The sequence below is a fragment of the Oncorhynchus mykiss genome, chromosome 12 (assembly GCF_013265735.2).
Source record: "Oncorhynchus mykiss isolate Arlee chromosome 12, USDA_OmykA_1.1, whole genome shotgun sequence".
Lineage (NCBI taxonomy): Eukaryota > Metazoa > Chordata > Actinopteri > Salmoniformes > Salmonidae > Oncorhynchus > Oncorhynchus mykiss.
Genome location: NC_048576.1, coordinates 52,180,560 through 52,207,874, shown reverse-complemented (window position 1 = coordinate 52,207,874; position 27,315 = coordinate 52,180,560). Strand labels below are relative to the sequence as shown.

Below are 27,315 nucleotides of genomic sequence, written 5' to 3'. Positions count from 1 at the left end.
TAAAGAATCAACGTGCAACATGATTAAAAATTACAATCAAAAAGGTAAAGAGACATGCTTAGACAAACTTTGAGGAAAAAGAGACATAATGATTATGGTTCTAGATTGCAAGAAAAAAGCTGTTTCAGGTCTTTGAAAAATGATCAAATCCCCCCCCCCCCCTCCATCCTCACGTACTTCCTGCCCCTCTAAAACAGTGGGTGCATGATGTCCCTGCTAGAGCAGGGACAGGTGCTTCTACACCTGCATTGCTTGCTCTTTGGGGTTTTAGACTGGGTTTCTTTACAGCACTTTGAGATATCAGCTGATGTACGAAGGGCTATATAAATACATTTGATTTGATTTACTGGACTCAGGAATACTGGACTCAGGAATATGATGGCAATTTACTGAGCTCTCATAGACTTTGTTTGCCTGGATAAATGGATAATTATCTCTACGACTCTCCTCTCCTCCTACCTTGACTGCACTGCTTCTTGCAGCTTAAAACTCAATGTACTGAGGATACTGGTACCGGGCTGGCTGCTGTGCTGTCTCAACAGTGTAGGGTTAGGAGTGGGGAGAGGACATTTAAGTAGCAACGATCATAAAAATGTATAAATGGTCAGAAATACAGGTCTGATAAATGTAACAGCTGCATAATGGAGTAAGATACTCAACTATTTTTTTTATTTAAAAAAATCCATGAAATATTGACAGTATTATAGTACATGAACTATTGGATAATGAGAGACAGAAAATGAATGGATTCCAGACATTATGGTGGGACTTCATGTATTCAAATGAATGTCAAATATTATTATTTTTTCTTCTTTGAAATTATATACAGTGGGGCAAAAAAGTATTTAGTCAGCCACCAATTGTGCAAGTTCTCCCTATTAAAAGGATGAGAGAGGCCTATAATTTTCATCATAGGGAAGTATTCAACCATGACAGACAAAATGAGAAAAAAAATCCAGAAAATCACATTGTAGGATTTTTAATGAATTTATTTGCAAATTATGGTGGAAAATAAGTATTTGGTCAATAACAAAAGTTTACCGCAATACTTTGTTATATACCCTTTGTTGGCAAGGATAGAGGTCAAACATTTTCTGTAAGTCTTCATAAGATTTTCACACACTGTTGCTGGTATTTTGGCTCATTCCTCCATGCAGATCTCCTCTAGAGCAGTGATGTTTTGGGCCTGTTGCTGGGCAACACAGACTTTCAACTCCCTCCAAAGATTTTCTATGGGGTTGAGATCTGGAGACTGGCTAGGCCACTCCAGGACCTTGAAATGCTTCTTACGACGCCACTCCTTCGTTGCCCGGGCATTGTGTTTGGGATCATTGTCATGCTGAAAGACCCAGCCACGTTTCATCTTCAATGCCCTTGCTGATGGAAGGAGGTTTTCACTCAAAATCTCACGATACATGGCCCCATTCAATCTTTCCTTTACACGGATCAGTCGTCCTCGTCCCTTTGCAGAAAAACAGCCCCAAAGCATGATGTTTCCACCCCCATGCTTCAAAGTAGGTATGGTGTTCTTTGGATGCAACTCAGCATTATTTGTCCTCCAAACACAACGAGTTGAGTTTTTACCAAAAAGCATTATTTTGGTTACATCTGACTATATGACATTCTCCCAATCTTCTTCTGGATCATCCAAATGCTCTCTAGCAAACTTCAGACGGGCCTGGACATGTACTGGCTTAAGCAGGGGGACACGTCTGGCACTGCAGGATTTGAGTCCCTGGCGGCGTAGTGTGTTACTGATGGTAGGCTTTGTTACTTTGGTCCCAGCTCTCTGCAGGTCATTCACTAGGTCCCCCCGTGTGGTTCTGGGATTTTTGCTCACCGTTCTTGTGATCATTTTGACTCCACGGGGTGAGATCTTGCGTGGAGCCCCAGATCGAGGGAGATTATCAGTGGTCTTGTATGTCTTCCATTTCCTAATAATTGCTCCCACAGTTGATTTCTTCAAACCAAGCTGCTTACCTATTGCAGATTAAGTCTCCACAGCTTGGTGCAGGTCTACAATTTTGTTTCTGGTGTCCTTTGACAGCTCTTTGGTCTTGGCCATGGTGGAGTTGGACTGTGACTGTTTGAGGTTGTGGACAGGTGTATTTTATACTGATAACAAGTTCAAACAGGTGCCATTAATAAAGGTAACGTGTGGAGGACAGAGGAGCCTCTTAAAGAAGAAGTTACAGGTCTGTGAGAGCCAGAAATCTTGCTTGTTTCTTCTCATTTTGTCTGTCATAGTTAAAGTGTACCTATGATGAAAATTAAAGGCCTCTCTCATCTTTTTAAGTGGGAGAACTTGCAAAATTGGTGGCTGACTAAATACTTTTTTGCCCCACTGTATATGGCGCTTTTATATGTTTTGTAATATACTGATAGAATAATAATGTTTTAAAATACCAACTATTTTCATAAACATATGGAAATAATTGAATTATCTAGAATAAACCAATGCACATTTATTTGACAATAGTGGGAAGATAAAACAATTGTGTGATTGTTAATACACCACATGACCAAAAGTATGTGGACACATGCTTGTCAAACATCTCATTCCCCAAAAATTTGCATTAATATGGAGTTGGTCCCCCCTTCACTGCTATAACAGCCTCCAATCTTCTGGGAAAGCTTTCCACTAGATGTTGGAACATTACTGCGGGGGCTTGCTTCCATTCAGCCACAACAGTATTAGAGAGGTCGCGCATTGATGTTGGGAGATTAGGCCTGGCTTGCAGTCGGCGTTCAAATTCATCCCAAAAGTGTTCGATGGGATTGAGGTCAGGGCTCTGTGCAGGCCAGTCATGTTCTTCCACACCGATCTCGACAAACAATTTCTGTATGGGCCTCGCTTTGTGCACAGGGGCATTATCATGCTGAAACAAGAAATGGACTTCCCCAAATTTGGAAGCACAGAATGGTCTAGAATGTCATTGTATGCTGTAGCATTCAGATTTCCCTTCACTGGAAATAAGGGGCCTAGTGTCACGCCCTGACCTTAGAGATCCTTATTTATTCTCTGTTTGGTTAGGTCAGGGTGTGACTCGGGTGGGCGAATCGATGTTTTCTATTTCTTTGTTGTTTTTGCCTAGTGTGGTTCCCAATCAGAGGCATCTGTCTCTCGTTGTCTCTGATTGGGGATCATATATAAGTTGTGATTTTCCGTTTGGGTTTTGTGGAGAGTTATTTTCTGTTTAGCTGTTTTGCTGCCTGACAGAACTGTGCGCTTTTGTTTTTTCTACTTTGTTATTTTGTTGCGGTGTTCAGTTTATTACAAATCATGAACGCCTACCACGCTGCACCTTGGTCTCCTTCTTCAACCCACAAGAGTCGATACACCTAGCCCGAACTATGGAAAACAGCCCCAGACCAATATTCCTCCTCCACCAAACTTTACACGTGGCACTATGAATTGGGGCAGGTAGCAATCTCCTGGCATCCATCAAACCCAGATTAATCTGTCGGACTGCCAGATGGTGAAGCGTGATTCATTACTCCAGAGAACGCTTGGCATTGCGCATGTTGATTTTAGGCGTGTGTGCGGCTGCTTGGCCATGGAAACCCATTTCATGAAGCTCCCGAAGAACAGTTATTGTGCTGAAGTTGCTTCTAGAGGCAGTTAGGAACTCGGTAGTGAGTGTTGCAACCGAGGACAGATGATTTTTATGGGCTACGCACTTCAGCACTCAACTGTCCCGTTCTGTGAGCTTGTGTGGCCTACCTCTTCGCGGCTGAGCCGTTGCTGCACATAGAAGTTTCCACTTTACAATCACAGCACTTACAGTTGACCATGGCAGCTCTAGAAGGGCAGAAATTTGACGGACAGACTTGTTGGAAAAGTGGCATCCCACTTTGAAAATCACTGAGCTCAGTAAGGCCATTCTACTGCCAATGTTTGTCCATGGAGAGTGCATAGTTGTGTGCTCAATTTGGCTGTCAGCAACAGGTGTGGCTGAAATATCTGAATCTACTCATTTGAAGGGGTGTTCACATACTTTTGTTTATATAGTGTATGTGGATTTTTCATATGGCTTTCTTTTCTGAGTGGCGACATTACATCAAGTCAAACATCAAACATGTTCTATCCAAACAAAGGGGAACATTCACTGTAAGCAGACCATTTTCTCTTCTGTCTTGTCATGTAGTTGTCTTGTCAGTGCGCTTAATCCCCATCAACTTTGATAAACACATGTGTCAAAACTTTTGGTAACACTTTATTTGAAGATTAGCGGCATAACATGTTATAAAAGTTGACAACTTTTCAGAACCTGTCTTAACATTGTCATAAGACTGTCATGAAACATATTTCGACCTGTTCTGACATTTATTGCAACATTTTATGGCTGGTTCTGACACCAACATCTAAACCAACAAAACCTAACAAACTACGCAAACCACACCATTCCAGCATACCCTACTTGTCAAACATGTACTTACCCCAATGCTCTGTTGCTGATGACTGGAATGAATGCAGGGGCAGGACAACGTGTGTTATGACTGACATTTGGGGGATGCACTGTGTATACAGTTTGGTCAAATATTATTGTCAACCTTGAGCAAAAAAGACTGTATAAATAAATAATAAATACCATAGCACTGCTTGGAATTTGATAAATGGCATTGGCACTTGGATTGGAAACGGCGCTATGGTCAAATGACATGAAAATAGAGCCAGTGGTGGGTTTGGCATTGACAACCAGAAGCATTTGCAGAAAAGTACCTCATACCTTTTGAAAAAGTTGTTGGTGGATCTTTGACGTTATGGGGCTATTTTTCTTCCACTTGTTAAGGTCAATGCGATGGCATAATGAACTTTATCAAGCACCAGGATATTTTAGCCCAAAACCTGGTTGCCAGGATGTTGACACGGTCGGAGGCCGAGCAGTTGCCATACCAGGCGGTGATGCAGCTGGTCAGGATGCTCTCGATGGTGGAGATGTAGAACTTTTTGAGGGGAACCAATGCCAAATCTTTTCAGTCTCCTGAGGGGGAATAGATGTTGTCGTTCCCGCTTCACGACTGTCTTGGTATCTTAAGACCATGATAGTTTGTTGGTGATGTGGACACCAAGGAACTTAACTCTCAACCCGCTCCGCTACAGCCCGGTCGATATTAATGGGGGCCTGTTCGGCCCACCTTTTCCTGTAGTCCACGATCAGCTCCTTTGTCTTTCTCACATTGAGGGAGAGGTTGTTGTCCTGGCACTGGACACTCTGACCTCCACCCTATAAGCTGCCTCATCGTTGTCAGTGATCAGGCCTACCACTGTTGTGTCATCAGCAAACTTAATGTTGTTGTTGGAGTTGTGCTTGACCACACAGTCGTGGGTGAACATGGAGTACAGGAGGGGACAGGGAGTACTAAGCACGCACCCCTGCGGGGCCCCAGTGTTGAGGATCAGCGTGGCAGATGTGTTGTTGCATACCCTTACCACCTGGGGGCGACCCGTTAGGAAGTCCAGGATCCAGTTGCAAAGGGAGGTGTTTAGTCCCATTGTCCTTAGCTTAGTGATGAGCTTTGTGGGCACTATGGTGTTGAACCCCGAGTCGTTGGTGTGAAAAGCTAACATCTTATGCATTGAACCAATAGGGTTAACCCACTAGGTGGAAATTGCAACATGGCCCATATAGTGAGGACCGCTACAATATATACAGGTAACTGCCAAAATATAGGAAACACCAACATGAAGTGTCTTAATAGGGCATTGGGCCACCACGAACTGCCAGAGCCGCCAGAATGCGCCTTGGCATAGATTCTACAAGTGTCTGGAACTCTATTGGATGGATGCGACACCATTCTTCCACAAGGAATTCTGTAATTTGAGATTTTGTTGATGGTGGTGGAAAACACTGTCTCAGGCGCTGCTCCAGAATCTTCCATAAGTGTTCAATTGGGTTGAGATCTGGTGACTGAGACACACACACACATGGAAAGAGATAGAAAGAGAAGTCCATTGAAAAAAAGACAACTCTTCAATTTCAAAATCTAGAGATAACTTGTTAATCTAACTGTGAGTTTTCATGTCATTTCGAAGCCTATATTGGATGTTTGACAGAGTGAAAAACTGGCGTTTTAGCTCTTACATCGTTTTATTTTACAAATGATGGCTCATATTATGTGTATTTACATGTGTATATATGAACCACGCTAAATATATCTATTTTAAAAGGTTACTTTTCATGAAATGTTTATCTAACGGTGCACTGCTAGGTTAGCTAGCTACCATTTCGCCATTTAGCTAGCTACCATTTCGCAACAAATGTTGTTGTTGCTGTCCATGGGTTTTTAAAAAATATATATATATTTTTTAATTTTACCCCTTTTTCTCCCCAATTTCATGGTATCCAATTAGCTACTATCATTGCTCCAACTCCCGTACGGGTTCGGGAGAGACGAAGGCTGAATGTCATGCGTCCTCCGATACACAACCCAACCAGCCGTACTGCTTCTTAACACAGCCCGGAAGCCAGCCGCACCAATGTGTCAGAGCCTACACGTGCACCTGGCAACCTTGGCTAGTGCGCACTGCGCCCGGCCCGCCACAGGAGTCGCTGGTGCGCGTTGAGACAAGGAGATCCCTACCGACCAATCCCTCCCTAACCCGGACGACGCTAGGCCAATTGTGCGTCGCCCCACGGACCTCCCGGTCGCGGCTGGTTACGACAGAGCCTGGGCGCGAACCCAGGGACTCTGATGGCACAGCTGGCGCTGCAGTACAGCGCCCTTAACCACTGCGCCACCCGGGAGGCCTGTCCATGGGTTTTTGATACATTTAATACATAGGTGTCTTTTACAATTTGTTTGTACAATTATCACTGTATAAATAAAGTTAAATAGATGCACTGTTGTTGCCTATACAATGCATGGGTGTATATTTAGCTAGCAGGTGGTATTGGACACCACCATCTTTAGTGATTAACAAACACTAGCTAGCTAAATTAATAGTTGAGAGCTAAAGTAGATATATGTCATGAAGACATTCAGAAAAACACTTTTTTTTGTATTTAAGAATGTGTGCATGTGTTTGCTATTGTTATCTAGTCTTAGCTTTCAGTGTATATTTCTTTAGCGGTAACACTGCATTATTGTAATTTCTGTTCTTTACTTAGCTAGCTATTTATTTGAGAAAGTAGCTAGTTGTGTCTGCATCCAGGGGTGGAGGGGAAGACCTTGAGGGAGAATGCTAGAAACAAACTTTGAATCTAACCTCCTGTGTGTGACCTCAACGACAGAAGGCCTGTTCCAGCCCACTCACATAGAATTACAATAGTTCAATAATCAATGTAATGATTGATCATTATTCTTTGTTGTCGTGATCTGAGATATCATGGATCTAGTAGCTTTCCCTATGTGCATTTACTTTGTTTTTTAACTAATCAGGATGCTGACGACTATATGATCCAAGAGGACCTTTATCAATATGCGTTGAAGGTCTTTGTGGTCAACAAATGGACGAGGGATCAAAATCCAGAGCATTTGGAGATCTGCATCCAAGGAGCCAAGGTCTTGAACACTCTTTCTGAAGCAGTATAGTTATTTTGTGACTGGGTTTGATGCTTTCATTCATTCAACAACATTTAGTTTTTTGATACATTATTCTGTTCTCTTTTAGACAAGCCACATGGAAAAATTAAAGATGTGAAGATAGTCACGTCAATTATAGGGATTGGATGAAGCTCAGTGTTAAATTAAAATCTTCCTTTCACCCTATCTAAACCCATATGACACCAATCTCGATGAAAAATCCTAATCAACTTGATTGGAGGTACACAACACACTCCTCATGAGCCGCTCAGCCATTACCAAGAACCACATACCGTATTTGTTAACAGGGTCATTAGCAATTGATTTCACAGGGTCACCCAGCTCAAATTCTAGACTTCAGATTAAAACAAGACTATAGCATCCATAAAGTGACCATTGGACAAAAAAAATTTTTTAGGTGCAACATTTTTATTAAATGTATAATTTATTGCTCTCACATGCTCATTTCTGTCCGTTAAGAACCAACTATGTGCTTCCTTTTTGTAGCATTTCTGAAAATGCTAATATCTCTTTTAGCCTGAAACTCTAACACAGGGTTGGTTGCTCGGCAACAACACAGCTGCTTGCACAACGCTGCCACTGCCAGTCATAAGAAGTGTATGCGAACAAACAGATATTTTGATTAACTAGGTAGCTAATTTTACGTAGCTAACCTTAACTTGATTGTACAAAGCTAGCAGATAGCTTATGTACCTCGCTAACAGTAGTCAGTTGAAAGCTTGCTAGCTAAAACACAGGCAAATAAAGGTAACTAGCCAATGAAGGGTTTTTGTTTTGATTAGCTAGCTAATGGAACGTTATACCAGTCAGATGAGAGCTAACGTTGTGTAAACTGCTGATCTAGACACTTGTGTGTAATTGGAGCACAAACAAATATGTACAAATACACTTGTGAACGTCATTGGCTGCTGTGATAGCCAATTAACTTTAGCTAGCTAAGTAACCGTATCCATTATAGGATTGGAACATTAGCTAATGTGTCTGGCCAGTGTATGCACCACAATAGATTATACTTTCTTACACAAAGCATTAAGTTTAAAACCACCAGACTTTGGGAAGCTGCCATGCTACTCACGTTCATTTGCATTGCACAGACCAAGCTAAACACGGTAAAATGAGGTGGCCAGATTTCAGACAGGTCAAACACTGCAGTTAGCTACGCTACATTTCCTCGAATAACAACCAAGACCACTCAAACCATAGTCAAGAAAGTAAATAGTTTTGTTAAGAAACGGTAAGCTAGTTATGAACCACATAGTAAACGGCTGAACCCCAAATGCACACGTAAACAGGACCTCAGTTGTGCAGACTTGACTGACAGCATCACTATTTCAAACATGTGTAGAATACATTCCAGATCCGACATAAACTCTTTCTTCTGCTCTCTAGTCATTCTTATAATCCAAACGTGTGACTGGTCAACACAGTGTCCAGTTACTGTTCACTGTGTTCACAGAAAATCTGAAGTCACCATGCACAAGTAGAAAGTAGTCAGGGGCCTGCACAAAGTGCACCAGTGTAAAACAACAACATCAAAATCACTGCATGCGCAACATGCTGTGTTGCAGCCTGATCCCATAGACTAGACGTAGCATAGTAAATGTAAATCCGGGTACTGAAATTATTAGTTATATTACTTTTGGTATGGTTACTTAAGACAGAAGGCTACTTAAGGCAAAAACAAGGGTGGTTGGTTGGGAGGAAGGAAGGGTGGGAATATAACACGAAAGTCTAGTAACCCAAAGGTTCAGTTTTCCAATCTCATTATGGAAAACGTGATCCTTTTAGCTAATTGCAACTACTTTTTAGCTACTTTGCCACTAGCTACTGTAGTTGGTGAAAGCTGTGTGCTGGAAAACCTTGGTAGAGCATGGGTGGAATAGGCATTGTGGTGCTCATGTGAATTTCCTTTCTTTCTCCACTTCAGACCAATGCCTATTCTCACTTAAAACATAGATTTTAGTTTTGAATAAAGTTTACACAGGGAAACAACTACCATTTGTAAACATTGTTATTTAACTGAAATCATTACATGTTTTATTTTTATGCTGTAACTTTTTATGCTGTAAACACCTGTTTAATAGTCATGCTGTTAACACTATGTCAATTTATGTTAGTGTAGATTCAGGACTGTGCTATAGAAATGCATTAAAGTGTTATGACCATAACCATACTGTGCAACATTACCTGGACTAGCTAAATACACTTTATGCCACTGTCATGAAGCATTATAACCTTCATGTGTGACTTTACTTGAACTAAGTATATACACTTTATGACACTGTCATGAAGCATTATGTCCATCCCGTGTCACTTTAATTGGACTAAGTAAATACATGTTATGACACTGTCAAGAAAAAATATTATATAACAAACATACTGTTTACATGTAGGCTATAGTATAATGGAATGACTTGCCTTGTGAGGTAGCCAGTATAGGTCTAAATAGGTCTAAATGTATTTGTCATGACAGTGTTATGACAAGTTATGTCAGCTGTTGTGACATATTATGACATGGTTTTAGACTGTGATAACATGTTATGATGCTTCAAATAAAGTGTTATCAAACTTTTATATCTACGATGTCTGATGGCAGCCCCGATTATTTTGTGACATCGTTTCACACTTTTCCCAATAGTAAAGTCCAGGAGAAAAGGTGATTTGCACAGTTAATAGTATGAATATTGTCAGTTTCTATTTTGAACGCAACCGTGAATTGAAAATTAGTTGACAAATATACTGAAAAAATATTAACGCAACATGTAAAGTGTTGGTGCCATGTTTCATGAGCTGAAACAAAACCTTTTTCTCATATTTTGTGCCTGTTAGTGAGCATTTTTCATTGCCAAGATAATTCATCCACCTGATAAGTGTGGCATATCAAGAAGCTGATTAAACAGCATGATCATTACACAGGTACACCTTGTGCTGGGGACAATAAAAGGACACTCTAAAAAGTGCAGTTTTGTCACACAACACAATGCCACAGAAGTCTCAAGTTTTGAGGGAGCGTGCAAATGGCCTGCTGACTGCAGGAATGTCCATCAGGGCTGTTGCCAGAGAATTTAATGTTTATTTCTCTTCCATAAGCTGCTTCCAACGTTGTTTCAGAGAATTTGTCAGTACGTCCAAACGGCCTCACAACCTCAGACCATGTGTAACCACGCCAGCCCAAGACCTCCACATCTGGCTTCTTCACCTGCAGAATCGTCTGAGACCAGCCACCTCGACAGCTGATGAAACTGAGGAGCATTTCTGTCCTTTGTAGGGAAAGACTCATTCTGAGTGGCTGGGCCTGGCTCCCCATGGCTGCTCCCCTCACCAGTCATTATGGCCTAATGAATTTATTTCAGTAAAATCGTTGAAATTGTTGCATGTTCCGTTTTATATTTCTTTCATCATTCACTTCTGAATCGGCCAAATTATGGCTTAGAGAGGTGTAATCTCAGGTTTGTGTGGCATGAGCCTTGCTACATGAAGTGATATTAAAGTGTGTGCTGGCTGGGCTAGTCTAGCCCCCTGATGGTCCCCAGTGCAGCTTTCCCAGCTAAGATAATGATATGCAAGGATGTGGCAGCATGGCAGCCTTGCCTTGCAGACTGCACCAGAAGACACTGGGGAGCGGGCCAACCAGCAGCTCCCTAACAGCCTGGCCTGTTTATACACTATACCCATCTCGCCTCGCAGCCTCCATCTCGCGCCAGCAACAAACAACTGTCACGCAGCCTCAAAATGTCCCACACTCACAAATGATTTCTTTCTGCTCAATGTATTCCTGTGTCCTAGTTTACTTCTCTGAATCGCGCCGAGGCAGGATGCTGCGGTTACACTTCAGAATATGAGGGAGAGAATCAGTGGAAAGTCAAAACTGTTCGGAATTTCAAATGTCAATTTGTCTGTTTCTCTCTAGCCCCCCGCTCCCTGTTCCACTCTCTCTCTATTTCACTATTCCCTTTACTCTCTGTTTCACGATATCCCCCTCTCTGGCGCTACAGGAGCTCCTAATATGCAGGTGTAAGTCAATAGTGAGGAAAACAAAGTGGTTATTTTCCCAATTCAATCTCTTCTTTGGCTTATCAGGAGCATCAATGTCCAGGTGTTAATTATAGGCTTATTAGACTGTCACAAGCTGGATGTATAGGGAGGTATTTTACTCAGCAGAGAGGATTGTGTCTGAATCACAGCCTCAGTCACTCCCACTCATCTACTCTTCTCATCACTGGCATCACCCAGGAGGAAGACAGAGGTTCAGAGACCTGCTCCTTTTGAAGCACAGCTGTTCCGCCTTGGTAAATTGATTATGCAGTACATTCGGAAAGTATTCAGAACTCTTCCCTTTTTCACTTTATTTGGAATGGCAAGCCAGACAAAATAAAACATGCGTATTTATATAATGAATATGAGTTTAGTATTGATATTTTATTAGGAACCCCATTAGCTTTTGCAAAAGCAGCAGCAACTCTTCCTGGGGTTCACATAAAACATGAAACATGACATAATACAGAACATTAATAGACAATAACAGAACTACATCAATTTAAAAAAAAAAGACATACAGTGCCTTCGGAGAGTATTCCGACCCCTTGACTTTTTCCACATTTTGTTATGTTACAGCCTTATTCTAAAATGGGCTAAATAAAACATTTACTCAGCAATCTACATGTCACGCCCTGACCTTAGTATTCTTTGTTTTCTTTATTATTTTGGTTAGGTCAGGGTGTGACGAGGGTGATATGTGTTTTGGCCCTGTCTAGGGTTTTTGTATGTTTATGGGGTTGTTTCTAGTCTAGGTGTTTTTATGTCTATGGTTGCCTAGATTGGTTCTCAATCAGAGGAAGCTGTTTATCGTTGTCTCTGATTGGGGACCATTTTTAGATAGCCATATTCCCTGGGTATTTTGTGGGTTATTGTCTATGTATAGTTGCCTGTGTCTGCACTCGGTTTATTATAGCTTCACGTTCGTTTTGTTGTTTTTGTAAGTTAAGTTTGTTAAATGTTCTTCCTTTTCATTAAAGAAAAATGTATTCTAATCACGCTGAGCATTGGTCTCCTCTTTACGACGAACGTGACACTACACACCATACCCCATGATGACGAAGCGAAAAAAGGCATTTAGAATTTTTTGCATTGATCATCCTAGAGAGTCCACCTGTGGTAAATTAAATTGATTGGACATGATTTGGAAAGTCACACACCTGTCTATATAAGGTTCCAATGTTGACAGTGCATATCAGAGCAAAAACCAAGTCATGAGGTCGAAGGAATTGTCGGTAGAGCACCGAGACAGGATTGTGTTGAGGAATAAACCTGGGAATAGGTACCAAAACATATCTGCAGCATTGAAGGTCCCCAAGAACACAGTGGCCTCCATCATTCTTAAATGGAAGAAGTTTGGAACCACCAAGACTCTTCCTAGAGCTGGCCGAACGGCCAAACTGAGCAATCAGGGGAGAAGGGCCTTGGTCAGGGAGGTGACCAAGAACTTGATGGCTCTAGAATTTCTCTGTGGATATGGGAGAATCTTCCAGAAGGACAATCATGTCTGCAGCATTCCACCATTCAGGCCTTTATGGTAGACTGGCCTGACGGAAGCGACTCCTCAGTAAAAGGCATGACAGCCCACTTGGAGTTTGCCAAAAAGGCACCTAAAGGACTCTTAGACCATGAGAAACAAGATTCTCTGGTCTGATGAAACCAAGATTGAAATAGTTGGCCTGAATGCCAAGCGTCACGTCTGGAGGAAACCTGGCACCACCCCTACGGTGAAGCGTGGTGGTTGCAGCATCATGCTGTGGTGATGTTTTTCAGTGGCAGGGGCTGGGAGACTAGTCAGGATCGAGGGAAAGAATAACAGAGCTAAGTACAGAGAGACCCTTGATGAAAACCTGCTCCAAAGCGCTCAGAACCTCAGACTGGGGCGAAGGTTCACCTTCCAACAGGACAATGACCCTAAGCACACAGACAATGCATGCGTGGCTTCGGGACAAGTCTCTGAATGTCCTTGCGTGAACCGGATTGAAAATCTCTGGAGAGACCTGAAAATGGCTGTGCAGCGATGCTCCCCATCCAACCTGACAGTCGTTGAGAAGATCTGCAGAGAAGAATGTTAACTCCCCAAACACAGGTGTGCCAAGCTTGTAGTGTTATACCCAAGAAGACTCGATGCTGTAATCACTGCTAAAGGTGGTTCAACAAAGTAATGAGTAAAAGGTCTGAATACCTATGAAAATGTGATATTTCAGTTTTTTTGCAAACATAAAAAAAAACTGTTTTTGCTTTGTCATTAAGGGGTATTCTGTGTAGATTGTTAAGGGGAAAAAAGCGATTTAATCCATTTTAGAATAAGGCTGTAACATAACAAAATGTGGAAAAAGGGAAGGGGTCTGAATACTTTCCAATGCACTGCATACAGTGTGTATCCTTCCTAACCCTTTTAACACAAGGGTACGTGGGTCCTGGACTTTCTGACGGGCCGCCCCCAGGTGGTGAAGGTAGGAAACAACATCTCCACTTCACTGACCCTCAACACTGGAGCCACACAAGGGTGTGTGCTCAGCCCTCTCCTGTACTCCCTGTTCACCCATGACTGTGTGGCCATGCACGCCTCCAACTCAATCACCAAGTATGCAGATGACACAACAGTAGTGGGCCTGAACACCAACAACGACAAGACAGCCCACAGGAAGGAGGTGAGGGCACATGGAGTGTGGTGTCAGGAAAAAAACCTCTCACCCAACATCAACGAAACAAAGGAGATGATCATGGACTTCAGGAAACAGCAGAGGGAGCACCCCCCTATCCACATTGAAGGGACAGCAGTGGAGAAGGTGGAAAGTCAGTACAGGTGCAGGCGGGGTACAGGCAAGGTCAGTACAGGTGCATCAACGCTGGGACCGAGAGATTGAAAAACAGCTTCTATCTCAAGGCCATCAGACTGCTAAACAGCAATCACTAACTCAGAGAGGCTACTTCCTACATTGAGACCCAATTACCCAATCACTGGGCACTTGAATCAATGGATCACTAGTTACTATAAACAATGCCACTTTAAATATTGCCACTTTAATAATGTTTACATATCTTACATTACTCATATCACATGTACAGTGGGGCAAAAAAGTATTTAGTCAGCACCAATTGTGCAAGTTCTCCCACTTAAAAAGATGAGAGAGGGCTGTAATGTTCATCATAGGTACACTTCAACTATGACAGACAAAATGAGAAAAATAAATCCAGATAATCACATAAATATGCTAAATAGATAAATGTGATAAATAGATAAATGTGCTAAGCACATTACTGCCATCGCTGAGTAAATGTTTTTTATCTGGAAAGGAGAACCTGAAATAGTGTAGATGTACTGTAAGTATAGTTTATGCACTTGTGTTCCACGTGGAAATATCTGTTGGCAGGAATATGTTCTTTTATTTCTACTTCATTCATTACGCTGCCCTGTGAAAGGGCAACTTTGAGCTTTCACTTCTTCTTGGTCATCTTCTTTAACAGCCTGGCACCTTCTCTCCTTAATCTGCTTTTGATTACTTCTATCGAACCTGGTGCAAGACGATGACCACAGTGCCCCTGGGATGATTCCCAAACCTCTCCCCACCACAGTCACTATATTTCCACAAGGTTTGTCTCTTCACCCTAAGTGGGGATTGCCTCAGAAAACATCCCGTGTTGGTATTTGGGTTTTGTTTGTTTCTTTGCCGGGCCCCCATTGCAGGACTGAAGGGCTAAAGAGGGGAGAGAACAATGACGCATTAACCAGGCGGGCGGGCGGCGTTATGCCCTGTGTGCTGTGCTTGTCCCTCGTCCCTCACCCTTCGACCCGGCCACTTCCTTTCATCCACAATGCCTCCGGATTTCATCTGCAAACTGTGGGGCTCCATAATCGGAAGAGGATGATGATGTGTCCCGAGGCTTTTTTGACTCCAGCTAAATCACACAGACTGACGCACACTGACAACAGAGCTGCACGCCACAGCATCTAAAAGGTCACTCTAAGAATAGCACTCGTCCCAAAAAAACACACACACAAATACATAACAAATTAACCATCAGCTACGCTGTTTAAAACCATACTATGATTCATCTTAAAGAGATAGAGGGGGGGAATGTGGAATATGGAAATTGAAACATGCCGAATGCGGCTGATTCTTTTTACGGTTGAGATTATAGCTCCAACACGGGCTCTGTTTAAACAACGGTTTTCCAATTCATCTATTCAGCTATTTGCTGCACATCCTAATCCTGTTATTTGCATATCTTAGTCCTGTGACCTCCGACCTGTATACGCTAATCATTTTATAGATAACTCATCGCACAGTGGAATAACACATGTCTCAACCCCATTCACCTTTTTCCTACCGCAAACTTAAATCGACGTTTAAATGGGCAATAGACATCCATCCAGACCCTTTACCTGTAAGAGCCTTGTGTATCACTAAACCCTATTACTCATATAAACCAGGTAAATCCATGGGCACACTCATATAGAAGAGGTTTACCCTAGTATTCTTACAGACCAGGTGTACACGTGCATGTCCAACCCAATATTGATTGACAAAAAATATACAAAAAAAAACAGGTCAACTGTGACATGTCATCCTCAATTGTCATAAAAATAGGAGTACTCCTGCATTTCAGCCCCAATATTCATACAAATCAGATCTACACCTGTATTTAAGCTCCAAGTTACTTACCTACAAAGTCTGCGCCTGTGCTTGAACTCAATCTACAATCTACATATCTCAGCCCCAAAAACCCATACGAACCAGGTTTACACCTGTGGCTATTCAGCAAGATCTAACATTGTGCAAAAGACACTAAAGAAACCTATTGACATTAAATATGTGTTTAGTTATTACCCAAGATCAGTTTATGGGTCAATTTCCCCTCAAATAACAAAATATGGCATTTTACAGTCAAAACCACTGATTTAAACAAATGTAAAGGCAAATGGATAATGGTACAATCATCTGTAACATCATCTTGATCAAGTATATCCGTAACCCAACATAAAAAAATAAAAAAAATCTGCTATGATTAAATATACTGTATACCCATAACCCAGCTTAAAAAAAATAATAATCTGCTATGATTAAATATACTGTATATAATAAATTAGAGCCACTGTATTTTACCATTGGCAACAATTATATTTTCATATCCCACAAGCATCATGGATTCAATCTATTGAACATGAAGGCCAATATGTAAACTAGACCCTTTAAACATTGTATTTACAAAGAAAATATTTTTTAAATGTCAACAATGTATTTGTTTTTTAAGCTGTTGAATAGTGACTTGCGGTGCCAAATTAGTCTGTAAAAGTGCAGCTTTTTGATTGTGATAACCTTAATAATGCATAGTATAGGACTTATTTGTTGATAAGTACAACTTTATCTTCTCTAGAGCCTGTAAAGTACAACAAAACATGTTCTCTCACTATGGTGACCAATGGGACTAAATGGGTCAAAGCAAATGCTCAGAAATGAATGCTTGTGTTTGGCAAGGGACAAATCAAATGGAAGAAAACAACAACGTCTGACACAACTTGCTCCCAAACAACTTTCTCTTCCTGCTCACCCCCCGCCCCCACCTCTCCATCATTGATCTCTGAAACAGCTTGTTTAGCAGCACTGGACTCCCGGCTTAACCCGGTGAATTAAAGGTTGAGTTTGCATTAAGGTTACCCAAGTATGGAGGCAGACACTGCAATGACTTACAGACAAATCCTCTAGTGTGTTGTCTGGTTCTCACTCTCGGACTGCTTGCCCATGTAAAGCTAGTTCCTTAGTTGTCAGCAGCAATGGACAACAGCAGGGGGCTAGATCAGGACACTGTCTGAGGAGGACGTAGGGATCCGCAGGTAGACTGGTGGCCCTCGAGGGGCCTTGATGTGATGTGACATAGTGAAGGTCTAAGTTTGTTGACATTGCCAGAGGATGAACACCAAATCAAAGCAGACACAGCCTCCTTATAAAGCAAACCTTAGTAAGAAACAAACATCTTGTTTCTCTGTGTCCTTGTGCTCCCCCTAACTGACCTATTTTACAACCGGTATAGAACTCAAAAATCACGCTAATCAAGTGACTCTAATGTCTTTATGTGCTTATGGCCAAACTTAAAATAGAACTCCAGCTATGTGCACTGAATGTACAATATACCTAATGCCCTAGCAGTAGTCAACATTTCCCATATCAGCACAAATGGAACGGTAGTTAAAATACAGAGTGCAAGGGCATGATCCCTCCTCTGCTACCTCCTGAATAAATTTTCACCAGATGGTGTGTTCCAGAATCTTAAACAAAGGCAAACTCCACAATGGACTACACCATTACAACAGGGATATTCACTTTCCCTTGTTATGTAACAGAACACCTATTTTGTTTATCTAACCAATATGTCAAAGGAATAGACAAATACTTTCCACTTAGTCCTCCCCCACACAGCATCTATCGCTTGAAAGTAAAATCAGTCTGATTATAGTATACTATTTCCAATCAATGTAATTACCTCTCAGTTGCATCGACAGTGAGTGACTTTCCAAGACATTGTATTGTACCTCTGTTTTGTTCACTGACTTCAGAGAAAGTGTTATCCCAGGGATCTGAGGCTAGCATGTGAATATAACAGGCAACAGCTGTCGGAGCAGCTGCGCATGGTAGATATAGAGCGCCGCTTTGTCATTTATTATTTGTTTTTAATCTACGAAAATTAGGTGTGCCAGGTTGTCACACTGCATGCAGACACTGACAGGTCTGAATGACTGTGGCTGCCCATTCAGTTTATCTCCTCCATACACAGCTTTACACTTCCAACAGTTCAGGTCACATTTCACTATCTATACATGCAATAGTTGACATGATATACAGGCTACTTAAAAGAGTACCTCGAACATCACTTCCTGATAACGGCTATACGCCGAAAGGAGTTGGATCTGTTGTCATCAAAGACATTCTGTTCATCTTTCACAATACTAGTTAGGACCACGACACAGAGGTTTTGAGAAATGAATAGGCCATCTGACATCTGTACACTCTTAGAAAAAATGGTTCCAAAAGGGTTCTTCGGCTGTCCCCATAAGGAGAATCCTTTTTTGAGCCAAAAAGGGTTATTCAAAAGGTTATCCTATGGGGACAGCCGAAGAACCCTTTTAGGTTTCTAAGAGTGTAGCCTAACAATCATATGTGTAATTAAAATGGTACTTTATGTCCCCTTTGCAGTAAATGGAAAACTAACCTGGAAGTGTCTTAGAGCATAGCAACATGTGGACCTTCTCCGGTACAACAACAATTGCCTTCTAAATACACAGAGATGTAATCTGAAGAAAATGTAAGACCTAATTGCTCTACTAAAGCATGTCTGATACAATCACGTCTGTTTCGTTAGGCCAGGGAGATAGTCCTAAACAGATGAAATATAGATCCATTCTGCGTGATCAATATCCATTTAAGCGAAACATCTAAATAAATGGAGTATCTTTTTTTTAAGATCTTTCTTCATTTGCATTCCCTCCCCCCTAGAAGCCAAAAAGACTCTTGCCATGTTTCATGATAATTGTAACAGATTGTGTTTCCTCTGGTTATCACTTCTTCTTCTGTAGCTGCCATTTAGGGGAAATAACTGCTAAAATGGCATTATATCTTCATGACTGTCACTATTTAGGTTTGGCCTTTTAGAGGAAACTTGTCAGCCATTTTGTGTGGGCCAAAGGTAAAGCTCCCTATCAGCTCGCCTGTACACCAAAGAATATCACAGTGACTACCCAACCAATCCACCTATTTCTATATAAGCCCCTTAACACACCGCCAGATATATTAAGCATTCAACAACTAAAAACAGCATCTGATAAACTTTAGCTGCCGAGGAGCCATTTTCCTCAGGTTCATTCATTTCCTGCTTTGTTTCTAGCGGAATGCACCAACAGACAATGTGTGCATGCAAAATGTCCTGTGTGGCTCAGTAGGTAGAGCGTGGCACTTGGTTTGATTCCCATGGGGGACCAATACAAACAGAATACGAATATGTATGCACTCACTGCTGTGAGTCGCTCTGGATAAGATCGTCTCCTAAAATAATGCGTATGTTTTCCTCTGTTACTAGGCACAGAGTATTTTAATTCACCAGGGTGCACATATCATGCACGCTGCATGCGCCAGGAAGGAGGGCTCCTTGAGTAAACCACAGCACATTCAGAACAGGGAAGCTCAGAGAGACAGAGTGAAAGAGAAAGAGAAAAAGAACGAGGCCATTACCTGACACGGTCCTGACGATCTCGGAGGTGTTCCTCAGGCCAACAAAGGAGAACTGGTAGAGCCTCCAGGAGCGGATGTCTCCCACCTCCACGGAGCTCCTCTTCCACTTGTACACTATCTCCTCTCTGGGGTAGCCATCTGAACAAGGGGGGGGGGGGGGGGGGTTGACCATTAGCTCTGGACATTACTACCTGGTGGTCTATGACTGAATTCATCCCATATTAAAATGTGTTGCACAGGTGATGTGTTACACTATGTACTTCTGTAGCGCTCCAATGGTTATTAGGTTTAAGGCCACAGTAATGTAAAGTGGACAATGAATATTCAGTAACATCATACGGTGCAATCCTAAATAGTGACTGGACACTAATAGCGACTGACCTTGAGTCAAGTCTTTGTTGATTTCTGTCCAGAGAAGAAAACAACAATGCATAGGGCTACATCATGCTAAATGGGGTGATTTAATGCATCTCAACTTTCCCAAGTGCAAGCTGTAGTGGGTTTTTACATTTTTAAACACATAGCTTTGAAGGTTGTAGTCTTTATCTGCTGTCCACATTAAGGCCATTCTGTCCTTCCAAAGATGCTTCCATGGCTATGCTTTCAGGATACATTACAAAATGGTTGCAGTGAATGTGGCACTCTTTCTCAGTGCGTGCTGAAAAAAAGATATGCTGCATCGTGTGCTGCAACTGAGGGGAGCTAATGCACTTCAAACTGATTTCAGCCATTGGAATCATCCGTGGCTTTCATCAATTTTAAATGTGTTTTTCTCTTCTGTTTTTAGGGCTTCAACTCTCATTTCTCTTTCTTGTTGCCCTGGAGCTATTTAGGAACCTCTCTCTCTCTCTCTCTCCCAAGACCGTCCCATGGTGCATCTGTAGCTCACTTACAGGCTCATTACCACGAACCCCATCCCCACCAGCTCCTCATGAGGAACACTGATTTCTCTGGCTGTGGTCTCTCTCACCAACCCTGCCTGCCTGGCTACTGTATAGCGGTGTAAAGTACTTAAGTAAAAATACTTTAAAGTAATACTTAAGCTGTTTTTTTGAGTATCTGTACTTTACCATTCATATTTTTGACAACTTTCACTTCACTACATTCCTAAAGAAAATGATGTACTTTTTACTCCATACATTTTCCCTGACACCCCAAAGTACTCGTTACATTTTGAATGCTTAGCTGCACAGGGAAATGTTCCAATTCACAGACTTATCAAGAGAACATCCCTGGTCATCACCACTGCCTCTGATCTGGCGGACTCACTAAAGACAAATGCTTCATTTGCAAATGATGTCTGAGTGTTGGAGTGTGCCCTTGGCTATACATAAATGTAAAAAACAGGAAAATTGTGTCATCTGGTTGACTTGATATAAGGAATAAGAAATGATTTATACTTTTACTTTTGATACTTAAGTATATTTAAAACCAAATACTTTTTTTCACTTTTACTCAAGCAGTTTTTTACTGGGTGACTTTTACTTGAGTCATTTTCTATTAAAGTATCTTTACTTTTACTCAAGTACAACAATTTAATAATTTTTCCACCACTGCTACTGCACTGGATCTAAACTTCTACGGTTTGGAGGTCAATGTGAAAACGTATCGCTTCTCCCTTCTCAAAATGTACTGCTGTCTCTTTCCTTTCCCCCTATCTCACAATAGTAAAAAAGGGGGGGGGGGGGACATGGGAGCATTATGTCCACTGTGCTGATGTCTTCATCAGCATGGCATGGTGCTTGTTCTTGGCTGCCACTGCTGTTGCAGTTGGAAGCGGGCATGTGGACGCCATGCAGAGAGATATATAGAGTGTGTGTGAGCAAGAGAGAGAGTGAGCGAGACGGTGGGGTAGGGGAGAGCATATGGCCAGACTCACAGCTTGAAAACTCCAGGGGACAGGAGTGCTCATCCATTGGAAAGTTGTTCAGTTTAAGCTGGCACTCGGCATCAATAGTCAACCTGCAAACAGAAAGACACACCACTTACTGTGCTGGTTGGGGTTGTCAACAAAGCATCTAACATACCTCTGTTTTGTAACAAATCCTGTCTGATTTCTACCATTCAGTGGACATGAAAGTCAGACTCATTAAACCTTCTAAATGACAAAATGGGCAATAATGACATTACTCATCCATCCACTTTTGTCATGTATCATTCTATTCAGCATTAGGATGATACAATTAGCCATTGGTGAGGTTGGAGTTCCCTAACGAATTAATGAACTGTGGTTGCATTCTGGGAGAACATCAATCACAGATGGGTTGAGGAGTCCAGTCCAGCATAATTCCTCCACTAATTAGACAGTATGAGAGAGAGAGTTATCTGGCTAGATAGTAGATACCGTTCATCCTAGACCACTGCATTCTCTAGACTAGACCACATCAGTACTGCCAGGCTGAAGCTACTCTCCTTCCTTAACCGGGGGCACCAAATTAGGATAATTAACGTGGTCCAAAGCTCAACCAGTGCCGATAGAGAACTACCGCCTGTCAGATACAGTCAACTGGAAACAGCCTCTGTTCCCTCATTTGTGTCAGGGTCATCCATCGGTGATTCTTCATTGGAAATCTCACCGCAGTGTGTAGAGTATCCGTCCATCGTTCCAGATCCGAAGCATGCGATTGGGCGTGGTGATCCAGTGGGCGTCGGCCTTCTTGGAGTTGCGAAAGAAGGTGTCGGGGATCCAGATCTTGCCCACCATGTTGCTGTTGAGACGCAGGACCTTCATGGTACTGTTGAACTTCAATCTCCGGTCATACCACGTCTGGGCAAAAAAGATGTCGATGGTGTACTCCTGCGGAGAAAAAACAACAACACAGGCTCGATTCAATCAAACCGGCATTGCGGTATTACGCAGTAGCTATTTCTCCTAAGGCCAAATGAGATCAGATAATGTTTTTGCTACTGTAACAACCTGCTACTACTACAATGTAGACAACCCTCACAGGTAGATGTATCCCATTTCAGAATAAGAACTACGTGCACAGGCAGTAGTTCATAAACTATTGGGCTTTGTGCCAAAAGACACAAAGCCCATCACTATGTCAGTTTTGAATGAATTCCATCCACAGTCATCCTTTATATACATGTTAAAGTCTGTGTTGAAATAAAAACATTACCATTGAGCACCCTGGGATCCTTAACTAGATCCGAGTGCCCTGAGACCCTGGACAGGAACGAGAGTAATCCAGAACTGTTACTACAAATCACTCTCCAGGTTCCACCAAAACCGTTTATTCTGAGGGCAGTTTTACAACGACATTGAAGCGTAATGCTGCCTGCCATATGTTGGAAGAGCACTTTCTCTAAGAAAAATGGCTTCCTTTCAGGCCATGAATCCTTTGTCCTGATGAAATAGTGGTGCTGAACTGGACCATCTCAACCTGAAATTGAAATGTTTAACGGGGCAAAGAATGGCTTCCCTGGGGCGGCAGGTAGCTTAGCGAGCCAGCAACTGGAGGCTTGCCAGTTCGAATTCTGAGTCTGACAGGAAAACATCTGTTGGGAAGTGAGCTGGCAACCAGAGGGTATCAAATCCTAGAAGTCATTGCCTGCTGTTGTGCCCTTGAGTAAGGCGCTTAACCCCCCACAATAACAGCTCCCTGGGTGCCCAGTGTGGCAGCCCACTGGATCTCTCCAAAACCTGTGTGCGTCTTTCGGAGGGGTTGGTTTAAAAGTGAAAGTCACATTTCGGTTGGATCTTGTGTGCAATTGACAAATAAAGTGATCTTAACTTTCCATTGGAAAGCAGTAACATTATCTAACCTCATAACCTCCCTGAAAAGTGTTTTCTGCAGTGATCACTGTCTCCCATTCAACAGGGCTGGGATCTACAGGTAACTTCCTCCGCTTCTCACAACTCCTCCAGTCCTTCTCTCTCCTCCTCCCCTCATTCTCGTCCTCCTGGCTTGGGGCCACCACAAGCTGCCAGGACAGCATCAATGCGCCCTGGCATAGATTCTACACGTGTCTGGAAATCTATTGGAGGGATGCAACACCATTCTTCAATGAGAAATTCCATAATTTGATGTTTTGTTGATGGTTGTGGAAAAAGTCTGTCTCAGATGCACCCCGAATCTCAATTGGGTTGAGATCTGGTGACCGAGACACACACACACACACACACACACACACACACACACACCCTTGAACACCGCTATGCTCCTTTGAGACCCCTCTTTCAAAGTCACTGAGAACTCTTCATGATCCTAAGCATGATGGGATGTTAATTGCCTAATTAACTCAGGAACCATACCTGTGTGGAAGCACCTGCTTTCAATATACATCGAATCCCTCATTTACACAAGTGTTTCCTTTCTTTTGTCAGTGACATCCATACAGTGCCTTCAGAAAGTATTCATACCCCTTGACTTATTCAACATTTTGTTTTGATACAGCCTGAATTCAAAATGGATTTAACATATTTCTGCTATCACCCATCGACACACAAAACCCCATAATATCCCATACATTTTGCGAATTTAACATATCTATAGAAATATCTAATGTGCATACAGGACCAGTCAAACGTTTGGACACACCTACTCATTCAAGGGTTTTTCTTTATTTTTACATTGTAGACAAATAGTGAAGACATCAAAACTATGAAATAACACATATGGAATCATGTAGTAAGCAAAAGTGTTAAACAAATAAACTATTTTATAATTGAGATTCTTCAAAGTAGCCACCCTTTGCCTTGATGACAGGTTTGCACACACGTGGCATTCTCTCAAGCAGCTTCAAGAGGAATGCTTTTCCAACAGTCTTGAAGAAGTTCCTACATATGCTGAGCACCTGTTGGCTCATTTTCCTTCACTCTGCGATCCAACTCATCCCAAATCATCTCAATTGGGTTAAGGTCGGGTGATTGTGGAGGCTAGGTCATCTGATGCAGCACTCCATCCTTCTTGGTCAGATAGCCCTTACACAGCCTGGAGGTGTGGTGTTTGTCATTGTCCTGTTGAAAAATAAATGATAGTCCCACTAAGTGCAAACCAGATGTGATGGCGTATCGCTGCAGAATGATGTGGTAGCCATGCTGGTTAAGTGTGCCTCGAATTCTAAATAAATCACAGAGTGTCACCAGCAAAGCACCCCCACACCATCACACCTCATCCATGCTTCACGGTGGGAACCACACATGCTGAGATCATCTGTTCACTTACTCTGCGTCTGACAAAGACACGGCAGGTAGAAACCAAATATCTCAAATGTGTACTCATCAGACAAAAGGACAGATTTCCACTGGCCGAATGTCCATTGCTTGTGTTTCTTGGCCTAAACAAGTCTATTCTTCTCATTGGTGTCCTTTAGTAGTGGTTTCTTTGCAGATTTTCGAGCATGAAGAACTGATTCACACAGTCTCCTCTGAACAGTTGATTTTGAAATGTGTCTGTTACTTACTTGAACTCTGTGAAGCATTTATTTGAGCTGCAAACTGAGGTGCAATTAACTCTAATGAACTTATCCTCTGCAGCAGGGTCTGGGTATTCCTTTCCTGTGGTGGTCCTCATGAGAGCCAGCTACATCATAGCACTTGATGGTTTTGGCAAGTACACTTGAAGAAAATGTAAAGGTTCTTGAAAGGTTCTGTATTGACTGACCTTCATGTCTTAAAGTAATGATGGACTGTCATTTCTCTTTGCTTATTTGAGCTGTTCTTGCCATAATCTGGACTTGGTCTTTTACCAAATAAGGCTATTTTCTGTATACCACCCCTACCTTGTCACAACACTACTGATTGGCTCAAACGCATTAAGAAGGAAAGAAATTCCACAAATTAACTTAACAAGGCACGCCTGTTAATTGAAATGCTTTCTATGTGAGTACCTCATGAAGCTGGTTGAGAGAATGCCAAGAGTGTGCAAAGCTGTCATCAAGGCAGAGGGTGGCTTCTTTGAAGAATCTCAAATATAAAATATATTTTGATTTGTTTAAGACTTTTTTTTAGCACAGCCATTAAACTCTGTAACTGTTTTAAAGTCACCTTTGGCCTCAAGTCCCTCAGAGGGTATCTTCCTCTCTGGCAACTGGGTTAGGAAAGATGACTGTATCTTTGTAGTGACTGGGTGTACTGATACACAATCCAAAGTGTAATTTATAACTTCCCCATGCTCAAAGGGATATTCAATGTCTGCTTTTTTTAACCCATCTACCAACAGGAGCCCTTCTTTGAGAGGCATTGGAAAACTTCCCTGGTCTTTGTGGTTGAATCTGTGTTTGAAATTCACTGCTCGACTGAGGGACCTTACAGATAATTGTATAAGTATTCAGGAGTAAAAATAGCTGTACAGAGATGAGGTAGTCATTCAAAAATCATGTTGAACACTATTATTGCACACAGAGTCCATGCAACATATTACGTGTCTTGTTAAGCTATTTTTACTCCTGAATACTTATTAACTCAAGACATTTCAGCTTTTCATTTTTAGTTCATTTGTAAAAAAAATATTAAAATAAAAAACTCTAAAATCACAATTCCACTATGAAATTTTGGCGTATTGTGTGTAAGCCTGTGACAAAAAAATCTAAATTTTATCAATTTTAAATTCATACACAGCAAAATGTGGATAAAGTCAAGGGGTGTGAAAACTTTCTGAAGGTACTGTATATGAAGGGTATTCAATAGAGCACTGAAGAAAGGGGAGAGCAGTGTGTGTGTGTGTGTGTGTGTGTGTGTGTGTGTGTGTGTGTGTGTGTGTGTGTAGTCGTGTGTGTTTGAGTGAGAGAGAGAGAGATGAGATTGAGAGTGTGAGAGGAGAGAGAGAAAGGCAAAGCGAAAGAGAGCATATAGAGATGGGCAGAGAGGGGGTATCTTATTTGATTAATATTTGACAGTTTTATTTTTTTCATTATGTTTTATGGAACGGTAGAGCCCTGAGGTTCAAAAGTGATGTGCGGGTAGAGAAAAATCTGGGGACTTGTGTGTGTGTGAGAGGGCATAGAGGCATTACATTTTCTACAAAGCTTAGCCCAACAATAAAGCCCAAATCCACACCAAAGAGTCATAAACGAGATAAAAAGCAACTCTGTTACCCAGAACACACGTATGCCAATTCAATAGGCTATATAAAAAATATATAAATCAACAGACAGCCCAAAGCCAATGACATGGCTCTCATATGCCTTTTCTTTTGGGCCTTGCCAAGAGGGAGCTCAAATTTGCTCCCTTTCCCACCTCTGTCTCTCAACACAGTAGGGGGGTCCATCCCATTCCACCCCAGCCTGATCTATGTCTCAGAGCTAATGGTCTTTCACAGTCTAAAAAACAAATATAATCAAACAGTCAGGATATCGAGGCCTACTGTACATGAAGCCTCAGAAATCAATCCAGTCCATCCTGCATTGCTGATCCTGTACATCAGTATAACATTTACATCACATACTTTGTAGCATTTCTTTTTTTTAAGAATAAGCTACTTTATTTAGCAAAGAAGCATTCTATACACAACAATTGTTGTTGTAAAATATACATCAATATATAAATACGTGTTCATAA

At 41.8% G+C, this 27,315-nt stretch overlaps 1 protein-coding gene across 3 annotated transcripts in view; it reads right to left on the bottom strand.

Moving 5' to 3' along the window:
* Nucleotides 1-27,315, bottom strand: part of LOC110537755 (gamma-aminobutyric acid receptor subunit gamma-2) — a 68,158-nt gene that overhangs the window by 24,354 nt on the left and 16,489 nt on the right. For all 3 annotated transcript variants that reach the window (XM_021624119.2, XM_021624121.2, XM_021624120.2), the window contains exons 4-6: nucleotides 22,388-22,608; nucleotides 21,691-21,773; nucleotides 19,812-19,949 (exon numbers count right to left, since the gene is read on the bottom strand). In XM_021624119.2, coding sequence (XP_021479794.1) covers nucleotides 19,812-19,949; nucleotides 21,691-21,773; nucleotides 22,388-22,608 — 442 coding nt within the window. The remainder of the gene's footprint in view (nucleotides 1-19,811; nucleotides 19,950-21,690; nucleotides 21,774-22,387; nucleotides 22,609-27,315) is intronic.